This window comes from Leopardus geoffroyi, chromosome A2, assembly GCF_018350155.1.
Source record: "Leopardus geoffroyi isolate Oge1 chromosome A2, O.geoffroyi_Oge1_pat1.0, whole genome shotgun sequence".
Taxonomy (NCBI): domain Eukaryota; kingdom Metazoa; phylum Chordata; class Mammalia; order Carnivora; family Felidae; genus Leopardus; species Leopardus geoffroyi.
Genome location: NC_059331.1, coordinates 124,693,126 through 124,716,446, shown reverse-complemented (window position 1 = coordinate 124,716,446; position 23,321 = coordinate 124,693,126). Strand labels below are relative to the sequence as shown.

At 39.1% G+C, this 23,321-nt stretch overlaps 1 protein-coding gene across 13 annotated transcripts in view; it reads right to left on the bottom strand.

Moving 5' to 3' along the window:
* Positions 1–23,321, bottom strand: part of BBS9 (Bardet-Biedl syndrome 9) — a 453,760-nt gene that overhangs the window by 61,073 nt on the left and 369,366 nt on the right. For all 13 annotated transcript variants that reach the window (XM_045495275.1, XM_045495266.1, XM_045495269.1 and 10 more), the window contains one exon: positions 3,994–4,216. In XM_045495275.1, coding sequence (XP_045351231.1) covers positions 3,994–4,216 — 223 coding nt within the window. The remainder of the gene's footprint in view (positions 1–3,993; positions 4,217–23,321) is intronic.

Here is a 23,321-nt window from a genome sequence, read left to right as displayed (position 1 = left end):
GCCGGGCTCATAAAGTCATGAGGCTAGAAAAGACCAAGGGTTTTTTATTCTGAGATGTTTATCCATCTGCAATTTAATAAGGAACATGGTAAAATTACACACACTCCTGCCTTTTAATACCAACCACTAAGTCGCTTCATCTTCCTAGGCCTCGGTTACCTCAGCTGTTAAGTGAGGGAGGTGAACCAGATGATTTCTGAGTTCCTGCCCAGCTTTTAGTATATGTGCTGCCGAAGCGAGCACTCCTGCCCAGCTTTTAAAAAAAAAGATCAGGTCTGTGAAAAATGGTCGTGCGCTTGTGTGTTCAGAAACTCACTCCTTTCTAATATGCCACTTTACCTTTGTGTATTCTGAAACCAATTATTATTAACTAAACTAACACTGTAAATTGCATAATTACTGGCTTGAAGCAGAAAATAACACAGTATTTCTTATTATCTCTGTGATAATGGTATCATATCACCTATGGAGATGATAAAAATAAACCACAAGCGAAGACAAATCTTTAACATATTCTTCACAGCAAAGAAAAGACACTGTGTGAAACTATTTCTGCCCTCTTCCCCCCCACCCCCCAACAGTGCTGGACTGATTTAAGTGAAAAGAAGGGCAGATCAAGAACAGCTTACACAGGAGAAAGCTTGGGCTAGAAATGTATTTGTACCATTATGGTCTATGTAGTCTAGAGGGAAGCACAGTAGGCTAGATTAGATTCTAGACTTAATCCTTCTGGTCACCATGTAACTCTGATCAGATATTTAGCTTTTCCTAACTTCATTTTCTGTTTATAAAAAGCAATAATCCTACATGTTTTTTCCACCTGAGAAATGTGCTAAGGACAGAAAGAAGTGTGTGAAAAATTTGAGTTCTAGGGAGAAAAGGTATTATAGGTAATAATGGAGCACGTTAATAACAAAGAACACTGATTTAACAATTTTTCAAAACTCACTACCATGACTGGATCAAAGCCAGTGGGGATAGAGAGTCACTCAACCAGAGTAAAAAACTGGGTCATGGGTAAGCAGAAGCAATGAAGACAATGACAGTACAGCACAGCAGAAAGCCAAACCCTCCCCAGTGGACTGAACTTGGCTAGACTAGGCATGAGAGGCATAGACCTGGCTTACAGGAGCCTGCTTTGTGAACAAATACATTCTCCATCTTCCTGCGTTTCTTCATTTCTCCCTCCCTCCCTTCTCCTCCTCCTTTCCTCTGCCCCTTCCTTCCACACATTCAAAAGTTTTGCATCAAGGGCTTATATGGACACAGCTCTCAAGCTGTTTCTACACCTAGTTATTTAAACAAATGACTAAAGTTCCATAATCAACAAATGTGACTAAGGGAGCATGTGTTCTCTCCAGGCGTGCAGGTCTTTGCTAACAGCATTGTCACTGGCGTCCTAATGGCTGTTTCTAAAGAGGCTCAGACAGGGAGACAGGAAGGTGGGGAACAGAAGGCAGGGCTGCTGAGGCTTCTATAGATGTGCCAGCCAATCACGGGCTGATCCCATCTCTTTCTTCAGTTTTCTCTTTCACATATTTGTCCCTCTCCCTCAAGCCTCCTTTGTTTTTCCAATCAGCAAGGAAGGAGAGAAAGCCATGTACTGAGTGCTGATCATAGTAAATGTTTTTCATTTACTATCTCATTAAACCTAAATATTTATTTCTTATGAAAATAAATCTGTAATAGTGGACAGAAGACAGATGAGTAGAGGCCAAAGGACTAGTTAGGATGATGTTAACAAGGGCAAGATGGAGAGGGCCTAGATTAAGATAAACTGTATTAGAACTGTTTCTAGGTGGAAAGACATTTCTATTCTGAAATGTCATATTAAAAATATTCTTTTGGGGCGCCTGAGTGGCGCAGTCGGTTAAGCGTCCGACTTCAGCCAGGTCACGATCTCGCGGTCCGTGAGTTCGAGCCCCGCGTCAGGCTCTGGGCTGATGGCTCAGAGGGAGCCTGTTTCCGATTCTGTGTCTCCCTCTCTCTCTGCCCCTCCCCGTTCATGCTCTGTCTCTCTCTGTCCCAAAAATAAATAAACGTTGAAAAAAAAAATTAAAAATATTCTTTTGGAATAAAAGTTAGGTTCTGTCCATGCGTAAGTAAGGTAAAAAATATTTCAAATCAGGGGCATCTGGGTGGCTCATCGGTTAAGCATCTGACTTTGGCTCAGGTCATGATCTCAGGGTTGGTGGGTTTGAGCCCTGCGTGGGGCTCTGTGCTGACAGCTCAGAGCCTGGAGCATGCTTTAGATTCTGTGTCTCCCTCTCTTTCTGCCTCTCCCCTGCTCATGCTCTGTCTCTCTCTCAAAAATAAAATAAACATTGGGGCGCCTGGGTGGCGCAGTCGGTTAAGCGTCCGACTTCAGCCAGGTCATGATCTCGCGGTCCGCAGGTTCAAGCCCCGCGTCGGGCTCTGGGCTGATGGCTCAGAGCCTGGAGCCTGTTTCCGATTCTGTGTCTCCCTCTCTCTCTGCCCCTCCCCCGTTCATGCTCTGTCTCTCTCTGTCCCAAAAAAAATAAATAAACGTTAAAAAAAAAAATTTTTTTTAAATAAAATAAACATTAAAATTTCTTTTCAAATATTTCAAATCATAGAATATAGAAACCCATGACCCCAAATGAGCTATTTGCCCACCCCCAAATTTACAGGCTGAATTACACATATATCACAATGGTAATAATTAAGGGGCACCTGGCTGGCTCCATTGGAGCGTGCAACTCCTGATGTTCAGGTTGTGAGTTTGAGCCCCATGTTGGGTGTAGAAATTACTTAAATAAATAAAACTTAAAAAAACAGGTAATAATTAAATATTACAATAGTAATAATTATAGCTTTATTTTTTGAGCGTGTCTCTATTCCAGGCATCGTGCTAGGCACTTGACAAACATCTAAGGCCCCAGTGACAAGGGAGGCATTTTTACACCCCTTTCACAAGGAAGAAACTAAGACTCTGGAAAGTTAACTAACATATCCAGGGTCATATAAGTAGTAAGGGATAAAGGCAGGACCCAAACACTGGTCTGTCTGCCTCCAGAGTCTGTGCTTATTAGATTATGCTCTGCTGTCTCTATGTTTATCTTTTTAGGTTTTCGTTTGCGTTCCTTTTTACTTCTAGGAATGCTGATTGAGGGAAAAAGGAAGCAAGAGGAAGGGCATCAGCATGGGGGTGGGAAGGAGCACATAATACTTGAAAGAAGGAAGAAGAGAAAACCACACCACTTCTCTCTGATATTAGGGCGCTTGCTTTAGAAGGAAATAAATACTACAGCTACTGCATTTAATTCATTTATATACTTGAAGTCCTTTGTTGTTGCCATAAAGACAGACACCATGAGGGAAGCAGGACGTGGGAGCTGCTGCCTATGAGGGACACAAGTACACCACCATTGATTGCTTAGCCCCTCTGACCATGGGAAGAGCTGACCTGGATGACCACGGCCATCACTTTGCTCCTGGTGGGGCAAGCTGTGTCTCTCTCTACCTTGGCTTATAGGTGCCATGACTGTGGAGCCTGTTCACATCTCCTGATCCCAGTCTTTTTCTTTGTCTCTTCCCCTTTATTCTGATGACCACAATCCAAGCAAACACCAGAAGGGACAGGACTCATCTGGATTACATTAAGTGCTTGTATTATGCTATTTACATTTATGAAATATGGTATCGCGAGACCACATTTAGTAAAACTTTTCCTTAAAAATAGTTTTATTCGCTAATCCACTTTTTATTGGTTAGAAGCAAAACAAAATGGCTCATATATTTAAAAACAGAGGGAAGAAAAAAGACATACCATTCTAGAAATGTCTAGCAAGCAAATACCCCAGGAATATTTATCCAAGTGGTTACCCTGGGATATCTGAGGGGAAATGTGAAAGCAATTTTCTTGGCTATCATCACTTTAATATGAAATGTAAACCCCAAATACAACCTCAGGCGCATTCCTTTAATTTGAGTAAAGTAGTTGTGTTTAGGGAGCATGGATGAAGCTCTTACCTGGCATGACCATGGTCTGTGGGGCTGCCGCATCCGTACTTAAGCAGAGCCGTCCACCTTTGGCTAATCTATCACAGAGCAAGGTGATATGTTTCTTTAGTCGGCTTGTGTCTTTGGGTATGTTCAGCTGGCTGCTGAGGTTCAAAGCCTGCTCCTTTGAACTCTTTGAGAGGCAAGTCTTCAAGAGGTGGGAAATGGCAGCATCCACCGTTTCTTCCCAGCCCTAGATACAAGAGCCGATTTTGAATTTAGGCAAAGATGACAAATGAGCAAAGTAGGCACTTACTGTTCATCAAGTTAGAAGATTGAGTGTTTACGTCCGAGTGTTAGGGACTTGTTGAGAGTCTGGTTTCTGGAATATTTCATACCAGTCTGGTTTTGAATTCTAGCTCTAACAGCTGTTTGATCAGGAGCAAGTTACTTAATTCCTCTTAGTCACATCCTTATCTACAAATGAGGATACTAATATTAGTCTGCAGCTCCAAAGGCTGGGGTGATTAAATGAGATGCTATATGAAAAGCATTTAGCCCTGTGCCAGACATAATAAATAACAATAATAATAATCCCAGGTATAGGTATGATTGATGACCTGGATCCTGAAGCTGCCAGGATTATAGTTCATTTTGCCTTATCTTTCTGCTGAAGGAGTACTGGCCAGGACAGGGTGGTCCTATGAATATCCTGGGGGAAACTGGAATGTAGAGAAAATCCTGGCGTCTCTCACAGCTATTGGTCCCACAGCCTTCGGGTTGTAGGCAGAAACCAGAAGAGTTTATTTCAAGGGAGATTTTGTGAGACACAAGCCTATCTAGTCCCACTTCACTGCCCAGGTGACAGAATGTGACAGAAAGTGAGAAAGTGGGACATTTACCCCACTTCTGCTGGGACCACATGGCTGTGCTACAATGAAAACCTCAAGAAGTGCAGTGTCCCCTTAGCACCATGAAGGCTGTAATTCTAGGAATAACAGTGTTGGGCAGGGACCTCTTTGTGATCATAGAGGGTACCAGCACTGGCAGAACTGGCATGAGGAGGAACCACCTGAAGGTGGGTTCAGATAACAACAGGGCAAGAAGCAGGAGGGGTCGGCTATAAGCTCCCATTGCACATCCCTGGGGGGTCCTAGAGACAGCCACGTACAACTTTTATAGAGGTCTGTAGGTCCTAAACAGCACGAGTGGGAATATGAAAGCACGAGTGAAATCTGGGTATTATTGCCAATGTGACTCCATTTATACCCAGAGGTTGGCAAAACCTAGAGCTCCACAGGCCTGACAATCAAAATGAAAATACAGAGGAAGACATTGAGTGAATTTATTCACACAGAATGCTACAGAATAGTCCAAGCCCCTTATATAAGAGGTGAGAAACCTGAGACTCAGAAAGAAAACTCCCCCCCACCTCCTTCCACCCTCCTCGCCCTCCCCACTTCCCTCCCCCATGCCCCACCCAGCCACAGAGATCTACTATTTGCATTGCTTCATCCTCAACCTTATTGGCTAGAGCTGTCTTTCAAATACGCAAATTGGATTAGGTTATTCCTTACCCTGTGCTGTGGGGGCTGGCTGTGTATTTGGTTTCCCCACCAGAGTGCCTGGCATTCTCCATACCCCTAGCACTATGTTTAATAAACAGAGGGTGATCAAGAAATAAAGGGGTGCCTGGGTGGCTCAGTCGGTTAAGCAGCTGACTTCGGCTCAGGTCATGATCTCGCGGTCAGTGAGTTCAAGCCCTCCGTCGGGCTCTGTGCTGACAGCTCAGAGCCTGGAGCCTGTTTCAGATTCTGTGTCTCCCTCTCTCTGACCCTCCCCCATTCATGCTCTGTCTCTCTGTGTCTCAAAAATAAATAAACGTTAAAAAAAAAAAGAAATATGTTAGCTAGACAGAGAGAGACATGGTAAGATAGAGAACTAGGATATTAGAGCTGGGAGGACTTTGGAGATCTTTAGTCCAGTCTTGTGGGATTTTCCTAGGACCTCATATACAATAGCAACCATCTGTCTAGGCATGGTTGTCTTCACACAGTCCAAAATTACAACTTTTGGAGGCAGTTCACTACTTCCAGGGACATGTGTAACCAGCAGAAAGCTATTCTTATACCGAGCCAAAATCTGCCCCATTGGCCCTTAGTCTACCCTCCAGAGCCATGCACAATAAATCTAACCTCTCTTCTACATGACAGCCCTTTATATCTGTGAAGACAGCAGTTCTGTACCCTCGCCTCCAGAATAAACAGCCTCAGTTCCTCCAGCTCTTCCTAATATAAACATGGTTTCAAGTTTTCTCTCCATCCTGACCACTTGTCTTTGAATGAGCTCCAATTTTAAACACTTCAAAAATTTATACAGCTAACTAGAGAACCCTAAACTGACCCCAAGACACCAGGCTAAGGATGGGAGTACAGGTTAGGAAATAGCCATCCTTCCCATTTACAGGCAATTCTCCCTGCCAGCCTGGCCTCTGGTTGTCTCTGCTCTCTTGGCAACTGTATCAACTCCTGATTCACAATCAGTGACCAGAAAACTAAACTCAAGACCTTTTTCATACTTGCCACACATCTTCCTTTTAGGCTTGTGCAGTTGGTTCTTTAGACCTAAGGGCAGACTCTATACATGTCCACTGAAGAACTCCCCACTAATTACCGAAATCAAGGTATTTTACTTTACTGACCCATTATAGACACTGCTAGGCAAATTAGGATACAAATTAATTACTTTACACTCATCTTGAATATCCTTTCAAGAGATGTCAAAAACTGTAAAAACAGCTTCCTACTCCAAACCACTAAATAATGAACCAGTAGTTACCACAAAGGCATCTCTATACAACTACCAAAATCTAGACAAATATCTAAAATGGAATTTGTATTTCAATGATAATGGGAAAAGGTGAATTAAGACAAAATAGTAAACCAGATGTCATCTGAGAGGACATATTTTCAAGTTCTTTCAGAGCCATTGACAAAGACCTCTGGAGTATAAGAAGGAAAGATCTTTTGCATATAATTTGGCATTTGTGTGCTCTGTGGTCATTTCAGCACTGAAACAGTTCCTACAATTTTATAGACTATTTGTTTAAGCAAACTACTATTTTCATATGTAACTTACAGTAGCATATTAGATCATTTAAGTAGATATGGCATTTAGTTAACATGGAGGTACTACGAATTTTCTTTCTTACTGCCAACTTGCAGATCAAGTCAAAAACCATGTCATGTTTAGGTATTTGGCATGGCTATTTCTTTAATATAATGAGGCACGATGCCAATACTTTTTAGAAGGATTGCTACTAAAATATAAGATTATTATTTGGAAGGACTATATTGCTACATAAACTCAAATATGATAATAAAAGGAAAGTTTATGACACAAATGAAGAGCCTTTGAAATGAGAGTTTTATTAAATAAAAATACAGTGATAATTCAACGATCAAACATGTAGCATACTTACCTCAGGAAATGTGAACCAGAACTATGTGGAAATGCATAATCTTCCAGTGCGAGAAGTACCTTAAAGGTAAGCTATTTTAACCATATTTTTGGTGTTTGAATCCACCACTTTTATTTATAGCTCTTAAATTGACAAGTCTAATATTCAGTCTTAACGCCTAAACACACACACACACACACACACACACACACACACACAGACACCATGCACATACCTACTCTTTATCCTTTACAGTTGAGTATCAATTGTACTAATATTTTCCCTCTTCTAACTGTGAGAGTGAAAGAAAATCCTAACTTCGGGAAAATTGTGCTAAAAGTTATCTAGAAGGGGAGAAACTGCTAAGCATGTGCTCTTTAGTAAGAACTGATTTGATTTCACTTCTCAAATCCCATGTGTGGGTTTTAGAAAACAATAGCAGGTGGGAAGTTAAACTAATTAATTAACGTGTGAATAAATAATGTGTCAATAAATAAATTTAAACGCACATGTTACTCTGTTTTATCTTCTTTATAATCCATGTCGGTATTAGAAATTAATTTATTTACCAGGTTTTTGGTGCTTACTTTATCTAGTCTAATATTGATAATTTGGGTTTTCCTTTGTTCCCAAGGACTAGGCTCAACCCCATGCGGTAACTTCATTTTTGTCTTAGCCCTTTCTACCTGAGCCCCTACATTGTGAGCCTGCTTACAAAGTTACTCCTTTATGGACCGGGCTGCCTCACCCCTGCCAAATGCCCTCCACGAAACTGGACCTAACAGGTGTGGCCCTGCTGTCTGACTTCTCTAATGCCAAGTTGTCTGCTGCACACATCCGCCAACGTGGTTTCCCAGTGCTCAGTTTTCATGTTTCACCTGCCTGTGTTGAGGCTGCTATACCCCATGCTGGTTCCAGGTGCCTCTCTGTACCAGATGATGCCTCATTTCTATGAGTCAGCTTTGTAAATTCAAGGCCTTGGCTTCTCTTCTCTGTTCCTCCTCCTGACTGAAGACAGTCAACTGAGCTACACTTTTTGCTATCCAGAGAGCAGGCAGCCACTGCTGAATTTCCAACTTCTGCTCTAACTGCTCTGCTAGTCTGCCCTGGTCACTGTGCCTAAACACCAGCACAAGCAAGCGGTTTATGAGAAATAGTGAGAAGCAGAAAGTTTGACCACATTTGTAAAGTTAATTTCCTAGGGTATCAACCAAAGTAACCAAAGAAAAAATTAAACCAGAAGAGTATTCTCCTACCACCTGTGTATTAAAACAATTGGGTTGAAGACAGCTGCCTCTAAGTTTCTAGGTTCCAACTTCACCTCCTTCACCTCAACTTCCCCTTCTCTGTAAGACCTTAGGTTAATCACCTAATCTCTGTGGGCTACATCTGAGGTCACCATAAAACAGGAATAACACTATTTGCCATCCCAATCTTATGTGAATGGTAAGGCACTCTGAAATCGTAAGTGGAAGATACTATGAAAAAAGTATGCATATTCAATCCTACTTTAAAAAAATCAGAAAATACAAACACACCACTGAAGTCCAATATTCAAAGTAACATCTTTAAACTTTTATTCAAATTACAAACTTCTGCAAATGTATGTTTATAATAGAAGCACTACCACATCCTTAACTATAGTAGTATAGGGGGAAATACCACAAAACCCCATCACCAAATGTGCACACAGTCAGTTCTAAGGGAGAGAGGAAATGTAAAAAAAAGGAGATCTGTCTAAAGGAGCAAATGGAGACTATGCAGCTATAGCCCAGATTTCAGCTGCGGAGAGAAAACTCTCAGAAATAGCTTGTCTTACATTATACATTTGAAGGTAAGATAACCTTTACATCATATTCATTTATCTGAAAAAGAGAACTATATCAAAGAGAAGTAAATTCCCTCTTGAAAAGATGTAAAGGGTGCACAAGGAAAAGTCTTTGGTATTTATGATTGCTCTATGGAGCCTTATGGTCGTTATTACTTTGTGCTATATTGTACAGTTTCATACTTAGCCAAGATACCCTAAAGATAATCACAGGAAGGGTCATTGCAAATTGAGGTACAAACAAAATTTAGTGCTATACTTGTAAATTATACATTCTGGAAGATGAGAGAATTTTTCAGGATTTATCTGGGTTCAGTTTATTTCCAAAGAACAGATTATATTCAGTGCATCTTTCTCTCATGCAGAGGGCTCAAAATGTTGAGCTATTTACCCTGAAAAGTAAAACAGCTCTTTGAAACTAAAACACAATAAAATAAAAGGGGATTAAGAGCACACTTATTGTGATGAGCATTGAGCAATGTCTAGAATTGCTGAATCGCACTATATTGTATGCCTGAAACTAATGTAACACTGAATGTGAACTATACTGGAATTTTTAAAAACAGGGAAAAATGACCAAATAATGAACACAAACCTTCAAGAATTAAAAAAAAAAAAAAGACACCAAGCTATATGGCCTCTATGGCATCTTAATAAGTTTCACATTATTTATTATATTCAACAGTTTTTGTAAAATAAAGCTTTGCAAAAAATCAGCATTAAATTTTCAACCCATCACCAATAAAATGAAACATTCCCCAATATCATTCTTTTAAAATTTTAATCTGAAGTGATTTATTGGACATTTGGAGTTCTCTACTTCCTTGACATGATTCAAAAGCTGTACAAGTCTAATTCACATTTCAAACAAAAGTAAAACAGGGTACTGGGTTTATCACCACTGCTTTGTGAAAAATGAAGCACATTGCTTCCTAATGGATGACAATCTAAAAATTCTTTGATGAACAGAAGACAAGTAACCTTCATAGAGTTTAGCTGCAATACAAGCAGAAAGCACAAGACTGCTTCAAACCAAGGTACTCTGATTGTTTGTTTGAGCTCATGTTTTGCATTTGATTGGTATTCCCATTCTGACTCCAATGCTATATATGGTAGATTACATGAATTACCATAAAACTTGATCCCAGATAGACAATGTTCAGTTTTAAAACAAAACAAAACAAAACATCAGTGATGTCCCAAGTAGCCAACCACCTTCACTAAGCACTAATGTTTGCTTCAGGAAAAGCTCCTGATCAACAAGCACTATTCACAAGGAATTTACAAAACAAAACAAAACACAAACATTAAGACTGGAAAATCAAATAGATTGATAATGAAGATTCCATAAGAAAGTTGCTCTGGCAATGGTAGATTAGATCATTTTGACCAATTATCCTACTGAAAATAACTAGAAACAAATACATAAAAATCATGTTTTTTAAGGCACAGAAAAGCTGACAAGTTAGTGATAGGAGACACTGGAGGCCCAAGAAGGTAAGTCCTGACTGTGAGGCTGCTTTTCCCACTGAAGTCATTAGCCTAGCATGCATCACGGACCCTTCACGTATACCACCTCTCGCTAATGACTTATGCTTCCTTAAACTTTCCATTTAAGAGGCAGCATGGATCATGAAAAATGCATTGGATTACAAGTCAGAAGACCTAAGCTGAATTGTGACACCTTTCCTTACAAGCTGTTTGTTTCTGGGAAAAGTATTTTAGTTCTCTAGGTTTTGGTTTCCTTATCAGTTAAAACCCAGAAGATGGTTTTTCCTCGGCAGATGCTCATAGACTTCAGACATATTTGGCAATTGTATGTACTTAATTCCATACGATCATTCTTACTTGTAAGAGTTCTCTCTAAAAGGTACCTAATCTGGGCTGGTTCCTGCAAATAGCCCCAGAAATAGTAGCAACAAGAGCAACAATAGGAAAAATTTCTCATGTGCTAGAAAATGTGCTGAAAATTTTACAAATATATTTTGGTTAATTCTTACTATCATCCTATGAAGGCAGGCAGTACAACTTCCAGCTAATGGTCTAGATATGAGGTATTTCACTGCAAATGACAGTTATTAAAAGGAAGAGTTGTGACAGAATCCAGGACTGCGGGGCTCTAACCCCCTGCCTTTTATCCCCCGCTTTTATCTGCCTTTTATGCTCTAGATCTTGAAGAAGACAGAATAGAGCTTTATATGGTTCCATGTCAAAAATGAGAGACTTGTGGGGCACCTGGGTGGCTCAGTTGGTTAAGTGTCTGACTCGATTTTGGCTCAGGTCATGATCTCACAGTTCATGAGTTCCAGCCCTGTGTCCGGCTCTCCATCCCAAGATGGAACCTGCTTGGGATTCTCTCTCTCCCTCTCTCTGCCCCTCCCCTGTTCTTACTCTCTCTCTTTCTCTCTCTCAAAATAAATTAATAAATATTAAAAAAAATGAGAGCCTTCTAAAGGGTGGAGATGGGAGGAAGAAAGTAAAGAATGTTGGTTTCAGAGAAGAATTAAACTTGTTAACCTTTACCTAACATTACATTGAAAATTCATGTCTAGTATAGTATCCAGTAAAAATACAAGTGGTATTTTCAGAGATCAGCCTGAGATCACATTGTAAACTACCACAATTGCTTAACTTAGTTAAGCAATTACTTAGATGGATTGGTATATACTTAGTTACTTAGATGGATTGGTATATACATTTGTGTATTTGTTTATTGTTCTTTTATAAATAAATGTTACTTTTATCCTAAAAAATAATAAAATTGAAAAATAAATCTTGACCACTTATGCTACAGAGCACTTCTTTCCTATTTCATTGTGTGTCTTTCAATCTATTATCATATCACCTTAGGCTCCTTTTACTAAACTGGGCTTTAGAAAATATCATATGAGTCTTCTCCCAGAAAATTTATGGTCACAACACATTCACAGAACCAAAATTTAAATCAGCTTCTGGATTCAAGTGAATGAATAATCTGCATATGATTAAATAAAATTTTGCTGAGTACGATCTATGCCAGTTCGGATGGGTCAAACTTATAGAAGAGCCCACCAAAGCTTTAGCACCTGCATAAACTACTGAAACTGACATGTAGGACTAGTCTTAGGACACCATGTCCCCTGAAAGCATAACAATGGTCAGATTTGACTCTAATGACTCTGAATTATAATCATTTCAGGGACTCACTATTAAGAATACCTGAAGCAGCCACCCTATTAAAGAATCATAAGACACGTGGGGTTATAGACTCCCTAAGTACCCATGTATCTGATAGAATCTGGGGAAAATTTAACAAAGCTAGGACAAGAGAAGAACATGTGAACAAAGGCATCAACTTCTCCCCTGAGGATGCTGTGTTCTTAACAATATCAAAGAACAAAGAACAAGGAATGACCAAACTCAGGAGAAAATGTCCAAAAACACATGAAACCACTGATTTAAGTGTGAGAAGTACAGGATCCTTTTCTTTGTTTTTGTCTCCTCCATTTAATTAGTTTGGATTTTTCAAAACCACGCAGTAGCTTCACTATTTTAAGTTGTGACTACCTACTTCTTTCTTAGTCAAGGCCACCAATAAATCTGAAACAGCTACAAGAAGGTCCATATACTAGGTTTCTGTTTTCTTTCAAACAATTCTGGAGAAGTCTGGAGAAAAGGTATCTAGAATGTTATCTGAAGTTAATGAGTGGCACAAGATTCAGTGTCAGTGTCATTTTTCACAATGATCACAGAAATACAGCAACACAAATCTCAAAGTTCAATAGTAATTATTTACGAGATGGTACGTTTATCACTATATTGATCCTAACTTTAAATGTCTTTGTCCATTTACTAAAATACTAATTTGAGGGGCGCCTGGGTGGCTCAGTTGGTTAAGCGTCCGACTTCGGCTCAGGTCATGATCTCACGGTCCGTGAGTTCAAGCCCTGCGTCGGGCTCTGTGCTGACCGCTCAGAGCCTGGAGCCTGTTTCAGATTCTGTGTCTCCCTCTCTCTCTGCCCCTCCCCTGTTCATGCTCTCTCTCTGTCTCAAAAATAAGCGTTAAAAAAAATAAAAAATAAAATAAAATAAAAAATAAAATATGAATTTGAGTCCATACAGTCATTTATTTACTTTAAAAATATTTATTCAGGGGCGCCTGGGTGGCGCAGTCGGTTAAGCGTCCGACTTCAGCCAGGTCACGATCTCGCGGTCCGTGAGTTCAAGCCCCGCGTAGGGCTCTGGGCTGATGGCTCAGAGCCTGGAGCCTGTTTCCGATTCTGTGTCTCCCTCTTTCTCTGCCCCTCCCCCGTTCATGCTCTGTCTCTCTCTGTCCCAAAAATAAATAAACGTTGAAAAAAAAAATATTTATTCAGAGCCAACTGATACAAGACTTTGTACTAAATATTGTGAGGTTAAAAAAAAGGTGAATCAGATGAGGATCCTACCTTCAAGTAATTTTCACTCAACTAATAACATAAGAATGTATACAAAATATACTGATCCAGAAAACAAAATTTAGAGACAATTACAGGTAAAGTGCTTTTGGAATGATTTTGTTTTAACCCCCTTCCTAGAATAACATCAAGAATTATCTGTCAATAAGTTATTCAAGATAGAATGTCTTTATACTTGTCTACATAATAAGGTAACTTCCCTTCAGTTTTGTGGAAAATCAATATATATATATGGATATATAGTTTGAGTTCATTCCAGTGCTATGTGAAATAAATAAGTCAAATTTGTCAGCATTTTCTAGTATAGAATCCAACACAGGTAGGCAGAAATACAAAATATAAGTTACACTTAACCTTGAAAAAGTTGGATAAGAGTGAAACTACAGCATGATCAGATCTTCTATTCACTTTTTATTTGGATTATTCAATTTTGGTGTTGATTTTTATAACTTCTTTATATATTTTGGGTACTAACCCTTGATCAGATATGTCATTCGCAAATATCTTCTTCCATTCAAAGACATGAAAGACATTTTTCCAAAGAAGACATACAGATGGTTGACAGATACATGAAAGGATGCTCAACATCACTGACCATTAGGGCAATACAAATCAAAGCTACAATGATATATTATCATATACCTGTCAGAATGGCTAAAATTTACAACACAAGAAACAACAGGTATTGGCAAGGATGTGGAGAAATGGGAACCATCTTACATTGTTGGCAGGAATGCAAACTGGTGCAGCCACTCTGGAAAACAGCATGGAGGTTCCTTGAAAAGTTAAAAACACAACTACCCTATGACCCAGCAATTGCAGTAGTAGGTATTTACCCAAAGAACACAAAAACACTAATTCAAAGGTATATATGCACCTTGATATTTATAGCAGCATTATCTACAATAGCCAAACTATGGAAGCAGCCCAAGTGTCCATCGACTGATGAATGAATAAAGAAGACATAGTATATATATGTAATGGAATATTATTCAGCCATAAAAAAGAATGAAATCTTGCCATTTGCAACAAGGTGGATGGAGCTAGCAAATATTTTCCTAAGCCACAAAAGTCATGTGGAATTTAAGAAACAAAACAAATTATCAAAGGGGGGAAGAAAAGAGGCAGACCAAGGAACAAACTGTTAAGTATAGCAAACAAACTGATGGTTACCAGAGGGGAGGTAGGTAGGGAGATGGGTAAAATAGGTTATGGGAATTAAGGAGCGCACTGGTTGTGATGAGTACTGGGTGTTGTATGGAACTGTTGTATCTCTATAGTGTACACATGAAACTAATATTATATTGCATGTTAACTAACATGATTTTAAATAAAAATTAAAAAAAAACTTCAGTAAGATCACCTGGTCAAAGTCTTCCCATTGGGGTGCCTGGGTGGCTCAGTTGGTTGAATGTCCAACTCTTGATTTTGGCTCAGGTTATGATCCCAGGGTTGTGGGATTAAGCCCCGCATTGGACTATGCACTAAGCATGGAGTATGCCTAAGATCCTCTCTTTCTTTCCCTCTCCCCTGCTCACACTTTCTAAGAATAAGAATAAGAATAAGAATAAGAATAAGAATAAGAATAAGAATAAGAATAAGAATAAGAATAAGAATAAGAATAAGAATAATAGTAGTAGTAATAATTTAAAACTTGTACTTATAAAAAAAAGTTTCCCCCTTAAATCAGGTTGCTAATTTTTGTGAGCCCCCTAATTTAGATTCAAAGCCTGGATGTTATTTTCTGTCTGTGTGACTGTGGGCATACTTCCTCATCTGTAAACTGGGACTAATACAAGGAGACAAGGATGTGAGCACAAATGGTTTACCTGAGAGCTGATCCAAAAAGTGCCAGGGGGTAGTGAGGAAGTGAGACTGGGAAGGAAGAGAAGCCAATAAACTGCTGTGCGTTCAAGCAATTACCACTACAGGCAACTGGTGCAACCTTGTCAGACTACTCTGAGAGGTGGTGTAGAACATACCTTGAATTTTCCCAGCCAGAGGGACGAGAGGGCTGGGGTATTAATCTACCAATTCCCATCAACCATTGATCGAACACAGAGGCTGTACAGACTTGGCCAAACAGGAAGAGTCCACAGGCAAAGAACTGCAGATGTTCAGAAGGCAGAAGCTTGTAGGAACGGTGGGAGGCGAAGAGATATGGGCAGATCACACACAGCATCTGCTACAACCCTCTACTTCAAAGACACATACGATTAAATGGGGTAGCATATGCAGAGTCCTTGGCCAATATCTAACACATAATAATGCTCAATAAAAGTTAATTTTATTATTTTGAATTGTGGGAGGCAGCCCTCTGTGTGTATGTGTGTGTGTGTGCGTGTGTGTGATTTCTCTCCTTTTTTCTCTACAAAAAGGGGAAATCCTGTTTTTAGTGAAGCTTATAGGACTTGGTTCTGAGATTGCTAAAAACTATATAGAAGTTTTATAACCTTGAATTTAGAACAAATGGGTTAGAAAGCAACTACAACTAACCACTGCCATTAAACCACAGAAATCAGATTTTATTTCCAGGAAAATGGAAACTCTTGCTACTCTAAATGCAGAAAGTGAAGCATATTCCTGCTAACAATATCAGTTATTTCATCTGCATATTCTTATTCACTGTGGTGGGAGAGAAGATCTGGGTTCCTGCAGTTCTCATAAATAACATATCAGCAAAATTTTAACTCAGATTTTATAAATCTGTCAGATTAAAAGTTATAGCAATAGGTACTCAACAGTCACTTTTCACAGCTTTTTCGTGGCTTTTTCTTCAAAAAGTAGCAACTGGTAAGATTTTTTTCTGATTTATGTGAAATCTGCTTCTGGTCAGGGATGCCTGCTTCAAGATGGAAAACCAAGGTCTTCCTTTTTTTCAATAACTTCCTGTCCCCAACTCAAATTACTCACAAATTAACTCGTAATAAAGAATGACTAAAATTATCATTCTTTTACTCTGTTCTTACAATTACATTCCACCAATTCTAGGTTTTCCCCACACATTTTAACATCTCTGACATAGGGAAGTATCTTATCTAACAGCTGCTGGCTTCTAGGCTCCAGTCATGCTATGCTATCACTGTCAGTTCCTGTGTATGCACAGCCTTTGTCCCAGCTGTTCTTACATTATCATTTCACCTGGCATATATACAATGCTCAGACTCTCCTATTTAACTGATTGTCATACTATATATATATTTTTTGTGAGAGAGAGAGAGAGAGAGAGCAAGAGCAGGGAAGGGGCAGAGAGGGAGAATCCCAAGCAGGCTCCATGTCCAGCATTGAGCCCAATGTGGGGCTTGGTCTCACTACCATGAGATCATGACCTGAGCCAAAATCTAGAGTCAGATGCTTAACCAAATGAACCACCCAGGAGCCTCTGTCTTTTAAAATATACCATGATTCACTGAATAAAAAAGTTGGAATAGGGCAGTCGGAAGTACAAATTTGAAATTAGTGAAGCATATATTCATGACAGAAGAATGACAACAATTTGTATTTTTTTTGCAAAAGCAAAAGCTACGTGATTTCCAGGAGGTAAGACAAGAAAATACAGATAGAAGAAATGTGTTACCCTTTGTTACTGAGATACATTCACCCACATTAAAAATCTATGCCAAGCAATGTAACTGAAGTAGGAGAAATGACCAAATCTCTGGAATAGATGTGGTTTGATTAATTAATGTATCACACAAAACTATTGTTTAAGCGATAAACATCAATTTGCCTAAAATTTCCTGCTAACTCTGGATGGAAGCTGCTTAACTTCCAGCAACATAGGATTCAACCAAGGGAAAAAGTAAAGCTTTGAGCTTAGTCAAAAAGGAAAGTGTTAAAACTGGATATCAGGGGATGCCTGGGTGGCTCAGTTGGCCGAGTGTCCAACTCTTGATTTCAGCTCAGGTCATGATCCCAGGATCATGGGATCAAGCCCTGCATCACACTCAGCTTGGAACCTGCTTGGGACACTCTCTCACTCTCTCTCTTTCTCTCTCTCTCTCTCTCTCCTCTGCCCTACCCCCATTCGTGTGCGTGCACACATACTCTCTCTCTCTCTCTAATAAAAAATTAAAATTAAATGGATATCAGAGGCTCAGAAGAAAATCAGGAAGGCAACAGTGGCCCACTCTTAAATGCTGCATCAACAGAGCTCTTCGCGGCACATAGGACACACATATGGCACACAGGACAATGCTATGTGGGAAAACATATGAGTGGAGAGAATCAAATTCTGAATGTGGGGAAGTTTCAGGAACACTTTAACCAATTTATGTTGCTTATATCTTCAGACACGAGAGTAATCTATAATAAACTATGTCTAAATAAGTCTACAAGAATTCCTTCAATACTTACTAAAAACCTTACATGACCCTTCAGAGTTTTGGGGGAAAAAAAGTTAAAAGAGGAAGAACACTATGTCATAGTTTAATTGACAGGTATTTTTTTCCTAAGTGGTCTATAAAATAATGCTGTAACTTACAGCACATTATTATTGAAAGCCAGTAGTACTATTAATAGCTAATAATTCTTGGATGATCATCATATGCCCGGCCCCACATTTGGCATTTCATGTACATTATCTCAATCAGTCCTCATAGGACTCTTCAGAGGTATACAAAGGGTATCCTCATATTACCTGCACACTTTTGAGGTCACACATGTAATGCAATTTTTTAAAACATGGTTTAGCACCTCTGTATTTGTAATAGTAGTAGTACTAGCAGTAGTAGGAGTAACAGTAGTGGTATTTTGGTCTTCCAGATGATATATATAACTAAACATCAAACCCTGAATTTGAAAATGATGGTGAAGACACCCAAGGGAGACTCAGCATGCGGTCTACTTCACGGAGACCAAACAAGCAAGGTAATTTTCAGTTACTTTGTGTAAAAAAATAAAAGATAAAAATAAAAAGAATTTGGATATGTCTTCTTGAGGAAGAAAAACCTTGCTTTATGTATTTTTTCATTCAATGTTTATTGTGTTTCAGTAAATCATTTGTAGTAGGCCACAGCCAAACTTAATGAAGGCCAGATTACACAATAAAAAGAATATAGTAGAGGAAAGGATATACCTGCAATGAAAAAAGAAATTCCATGTGGAACAACTCCTCAGACACTGACGTGGCCCTTCTCCCAGACTAACTGTGTGAAAGACAGTGAGCCTCTGGTTCTAAACACCTCTGAACTGGCAGATTCTTCACCCTGTGCAAACTGTGTTTTCCATCAAACTCTGGGCATGCCTTCATGAGAAAGGCACTGGAGAGCCAAGTTCACTCCCTTTCTTAATCTCATGTTCTTCCTCTGTACCATTTATTTACTGGTTCAGTAGGAATATAAAGTGAAAGCAAGCTGAAATAAAATCCAAATCGCCATTCTCACATCTCTTCAAAGCAAAACCAGTCCTTGGGGTCTTGTCTAGCTCATCACTGTACAGATAAGAAAACCAATGCTTAGAGAGTTCCATGATTTGCTTAAGGACATAGAGCTAGTTAAGTATTTGCTCCAAAAAATAAAAAATCTGAACCCTACTGTGACATAATCTTCTATTCAACTGATATACCACAGTTTGTATTGTCCAACTATTAGCATTTAGGTTGCTTTCAGCATTCCATAATTATAAAAACAAACTAAATGGATTTTAGTTTACTACTTCCAGTGCATTAACTTAGATTATTGGTGCCAAGTGTTAGATTCATTTTATGACCTACCTTTTCCTAGAGGACGCTTTGGAAAGCCTATAGAAAGAAGTGGGTATGTAAATTTTACTACACATCTATCAGCACTATTTATTGCTAAATTTGACTAAATCAATATGGGTGAGGCATACCTAATGTTTTCACTTGCATATATTCATCACTGGTCAGATTAAAAATTTCTGTGCTTACTGGATTAAATCACAGGACATGTGAATGAATATAGGTATAAATAAATACATGTGTGGTGGTCTGGCTATCAATTTACCTATATCTTTTGCCATCCACACAGAAGTGCTCAAGATGCACTCTTGCAGAAGTCCAAAATATTTGAAGTTGCTTGCAAAAAAGGGGGTGGTACAAAATGGAAGGAGAATGCTTCCTTTTCTAATAAAACTATACAGTTGCTGAAGACAAATCTGTAAATGTGCGGAACACTATGAAAATAAATGGGGTATCAAGCAATCCCTAAATATTTATGTCCAACTGTATGCTTAATTTAAGCTTTAAGTCTGTGGGGATGTAAAAGAATCTGTCCCTACATTTATTAGAATACAAGACAAGCACATTGACAATTTCAGAATACATAATGAGAGCTAAATTATGTCATACCCCCAAGTGAAATTCACAAGAGGATGTAAGCCAGAATAAATAAGGAGGGAATGAGAATTGATCTGCTTCTTAATGAGGGTGGATAGAGGGGTAAACAGAGGACACTATGTTAGGTGAAGAAAAAAGCACTCTTAGCCCTGGCATGCTGGAAAGAAGTTGTGTACCCATGGTAAGTCAGATTTCCCAGAACGGAGCAGGAAAGCTGGGGAGTCACAGAAGCTGAGTTTTAGAAAGAAGATGCGGTGGTGCCAAGTGACTGAAAGTCCTGAATGCCTGGCACTGGAGCGCAAACTGAACCAGGAGCAGAGAGCCACAGAAAATATGCAAGCAGATGTGTGATGACAGAGCATAGGGCTGAGTCTAGCAGTGAGGTGCAGGGAGTACCAGAGCAGAGACATGGGCAGGAAGGCTACTACAAATGCCACCACAGAAAGCCAGGTAGAATAACAAGGACGCAAGCCAAAGGGGTTTCTGAGGAACATTTCCAAATGAACAACAGCAGTCCAGAGTGACTGACTGACCCTGGAGCAGCTCTGTGTGTGGTTATAGCACACAGAGAGCGCTAGTTTTAGAGGAAAGAGTCCACAATTTCCACATGTACATTTCCAAAAGCGTGTAATGCCCCAGACATGTCAAGATCATCTCTTTATAATTAGTAGACTCAAACTAAGTTCGGTAAAGGTATTTTAGGGAAATTACATTACTATAAATACACTTCTAGCCAAGAATCAAATCGGTGGGCGTTATGAGGATGATGATGATCATTATTTTCCTCACCAGGGTTGTGTGAATTTTACTTAGTCATTTATATTTAAACCACACTTCGCTTCACAAAGATTTGGGGATGGCATATAGTGAGAGTGAAGCTTCAATTAATCAATTCTTTGCTCATTTATTTAGTCTCTCTACCCTTGAATGCATAGATAATATTAAAGGCATCCGTTAAAGTACTGTTTCATATTTGATATACTTAAGGGAAATGCCAAAGATTACACATCACCACTTGTATACTGCATTCTACTTGGCTCCTATTCTGATGTATTTCAATTTTTAAAACAGCAAGCAAGTTATCAGAAAGGCTCTGAGATAAGCATTACTCAACACTGGTGAAGTGGAAAACTATACCACTACATAACACCCCAGTTGCATGCAACTAGGAACAGCACAGAGTATGTGGCCATTGTGAACGTGAACTAATTCTTTTATGTTCATCTTGTTGGCTAAGATCAAGGGGAATACCAAAATATTTACTTTCTCCACCATGTTCCCATAGACATTTATAATTGTGATGATACTTCAACAGTCGTAAAGGCAGACTTGATACTTGATACCAGACTTCCTCCTTTTGTTTGCCTTCTAAGAAGAGGACATTAATAACAGCAATGATTAGCCATCTCAGTCATCACTCAATCCAGACAGGAGGCACAATGGCCCTTACATCAAATCTGACCTGTGACGTAGAAGCCTTCAAGCCTTGTAAGTGAGTCTTGATAAGTCCCTCCACACAATAGGATTTCCTATTATAAACATCTGTTTTCTCACATGAACCATGTTGAAAATGTTAAAAATAAGTCTCTCTTTCCATATCAGCTTATAAAAGGAATAATCAATCAAAAAGTAAGGCTGAAGGTCCAAATCTCCTCCCCCACTGATGTAAATTTCCACCTTAACTTTCTCAGGGGATCTGAAAGTTCAGTGCTAAGGAAGGTAACTGTTAAACTCTTAAGAACGCAATAAAGCTTTTCTTTTTCAAATAGTAGATAATATCTACTAAAGATATTAAGTGAACTTTGAAAGAAAAGAAAAAGTAAGGCAAAATGCTACGCAATGTGCCAACATTCCTTCCAAATCTAAGACTGTGCATAATCAGGTCTCCAAACCAGTGCTCCGTTTCTCTTTTCCTTGGGGATTCCTCTGGAGTCAGGTGGAACATAAATGAACATTTAGAGCCTAAGTCTGAGAAAGCCCATTGGGAAATAACACTATTGTTCCTACTTGTTCTCTTGCCATCTTCTAGACTTCATCTTAAAGAATCTTAGTCATCTAAGCTGTTGGCTAAGAAAAGGAGGAGCAGATCTGTACAGAGTTCAAGAAGGGCAAAGAGGATTTATCCATATACCAAATGCAAGTGATAGTGACTACCTCAAATGCTGTATTCAAAAGGATTCTGAGATCATGTTCAGGCTCAACAGGAAAGAATTTGTGATGATCATAATGTCTACCAAGGTCATGTGAAGGGGGAGTAGCAGCACTTGTGCCAGCTTATTGCCTCCCTTTTATGTAGATGCATTCATCTCCCTAGAAAAAGTCTGGTCATTGCACATGTGACCAGGCTGATGATGTCAGAATACCAGAAATAAGGGCTGCTAAAGCAAACACCGTGGCATAACTTAATGTCAGTGTCCTACCCTACTTTCATTATTTTGCTAAACTGTGCTCAAGTTGTTTAACCCAACTGACAAAACCTTTCTCTTTTAATGATAGAGAGTACTATGAAATAGAACGTACTGCAATGAAAGAAATGTTCTTTTTTGTTTAAAGTTTATTTATTTATTTTGAGAAAGATAGAGAGAGTGGGAGAGGGGCAGAGAAAGAAGGAGAGAATCCCAAGCAGGCTCCACACTTTCAATGCAGAGCTCAACGTGGGGCTCAAAATCATACTGTGAGATCATGACCTGAGCCAAAATCATGAGTAGGATGCGTAACTGATTGAGCCAACCAGGCGCTTCTGGGAATGTTCTATATTTGAACTTTCCAATGTGGCTACTAAGCAGTTGAAATATAGCTAGTGAAATCGTGGAACTGAAATTTTAATTTTATTTCACTTTATTTAAATTTCACTTTAAATAGCCACATATGACAAGTGGCTACTAAATCAGATAGCCAATATGTTTATGGCTGACTGTGACTGGAATGTTTGCTTACAATGTTGAAGTAAATCAACAGAGGATAGGCTCTAACTCTGTTTTGTTTATTAAAATACGCCAAGAACCTAGAACACTGCCTGAAACATAGTAGGTACTTAATAAATATTCACTGAATGCAAATATGACCGGATGAAAAGATTTTAGGCCAATCCTGAGGTATGTGGAGTTTTGCAGTTTTTGGCTTTTGTATAACATCATGAGAGAGGTGTGCTATCACAATTAAACACTCCCTCAGACTCAAACCATTACACAGCCCTTCATGACCTAGGTAGACAGTATTTTCCATAGAACTTCATGTAGATAAAGGGTCAGTAGATGTATGTTTAAATTCTGCACTGCAGATACTCTGAAATCCTCAGCCCCTAAACTGAAAAGAAAACAGTTTTAGAATTGCGGC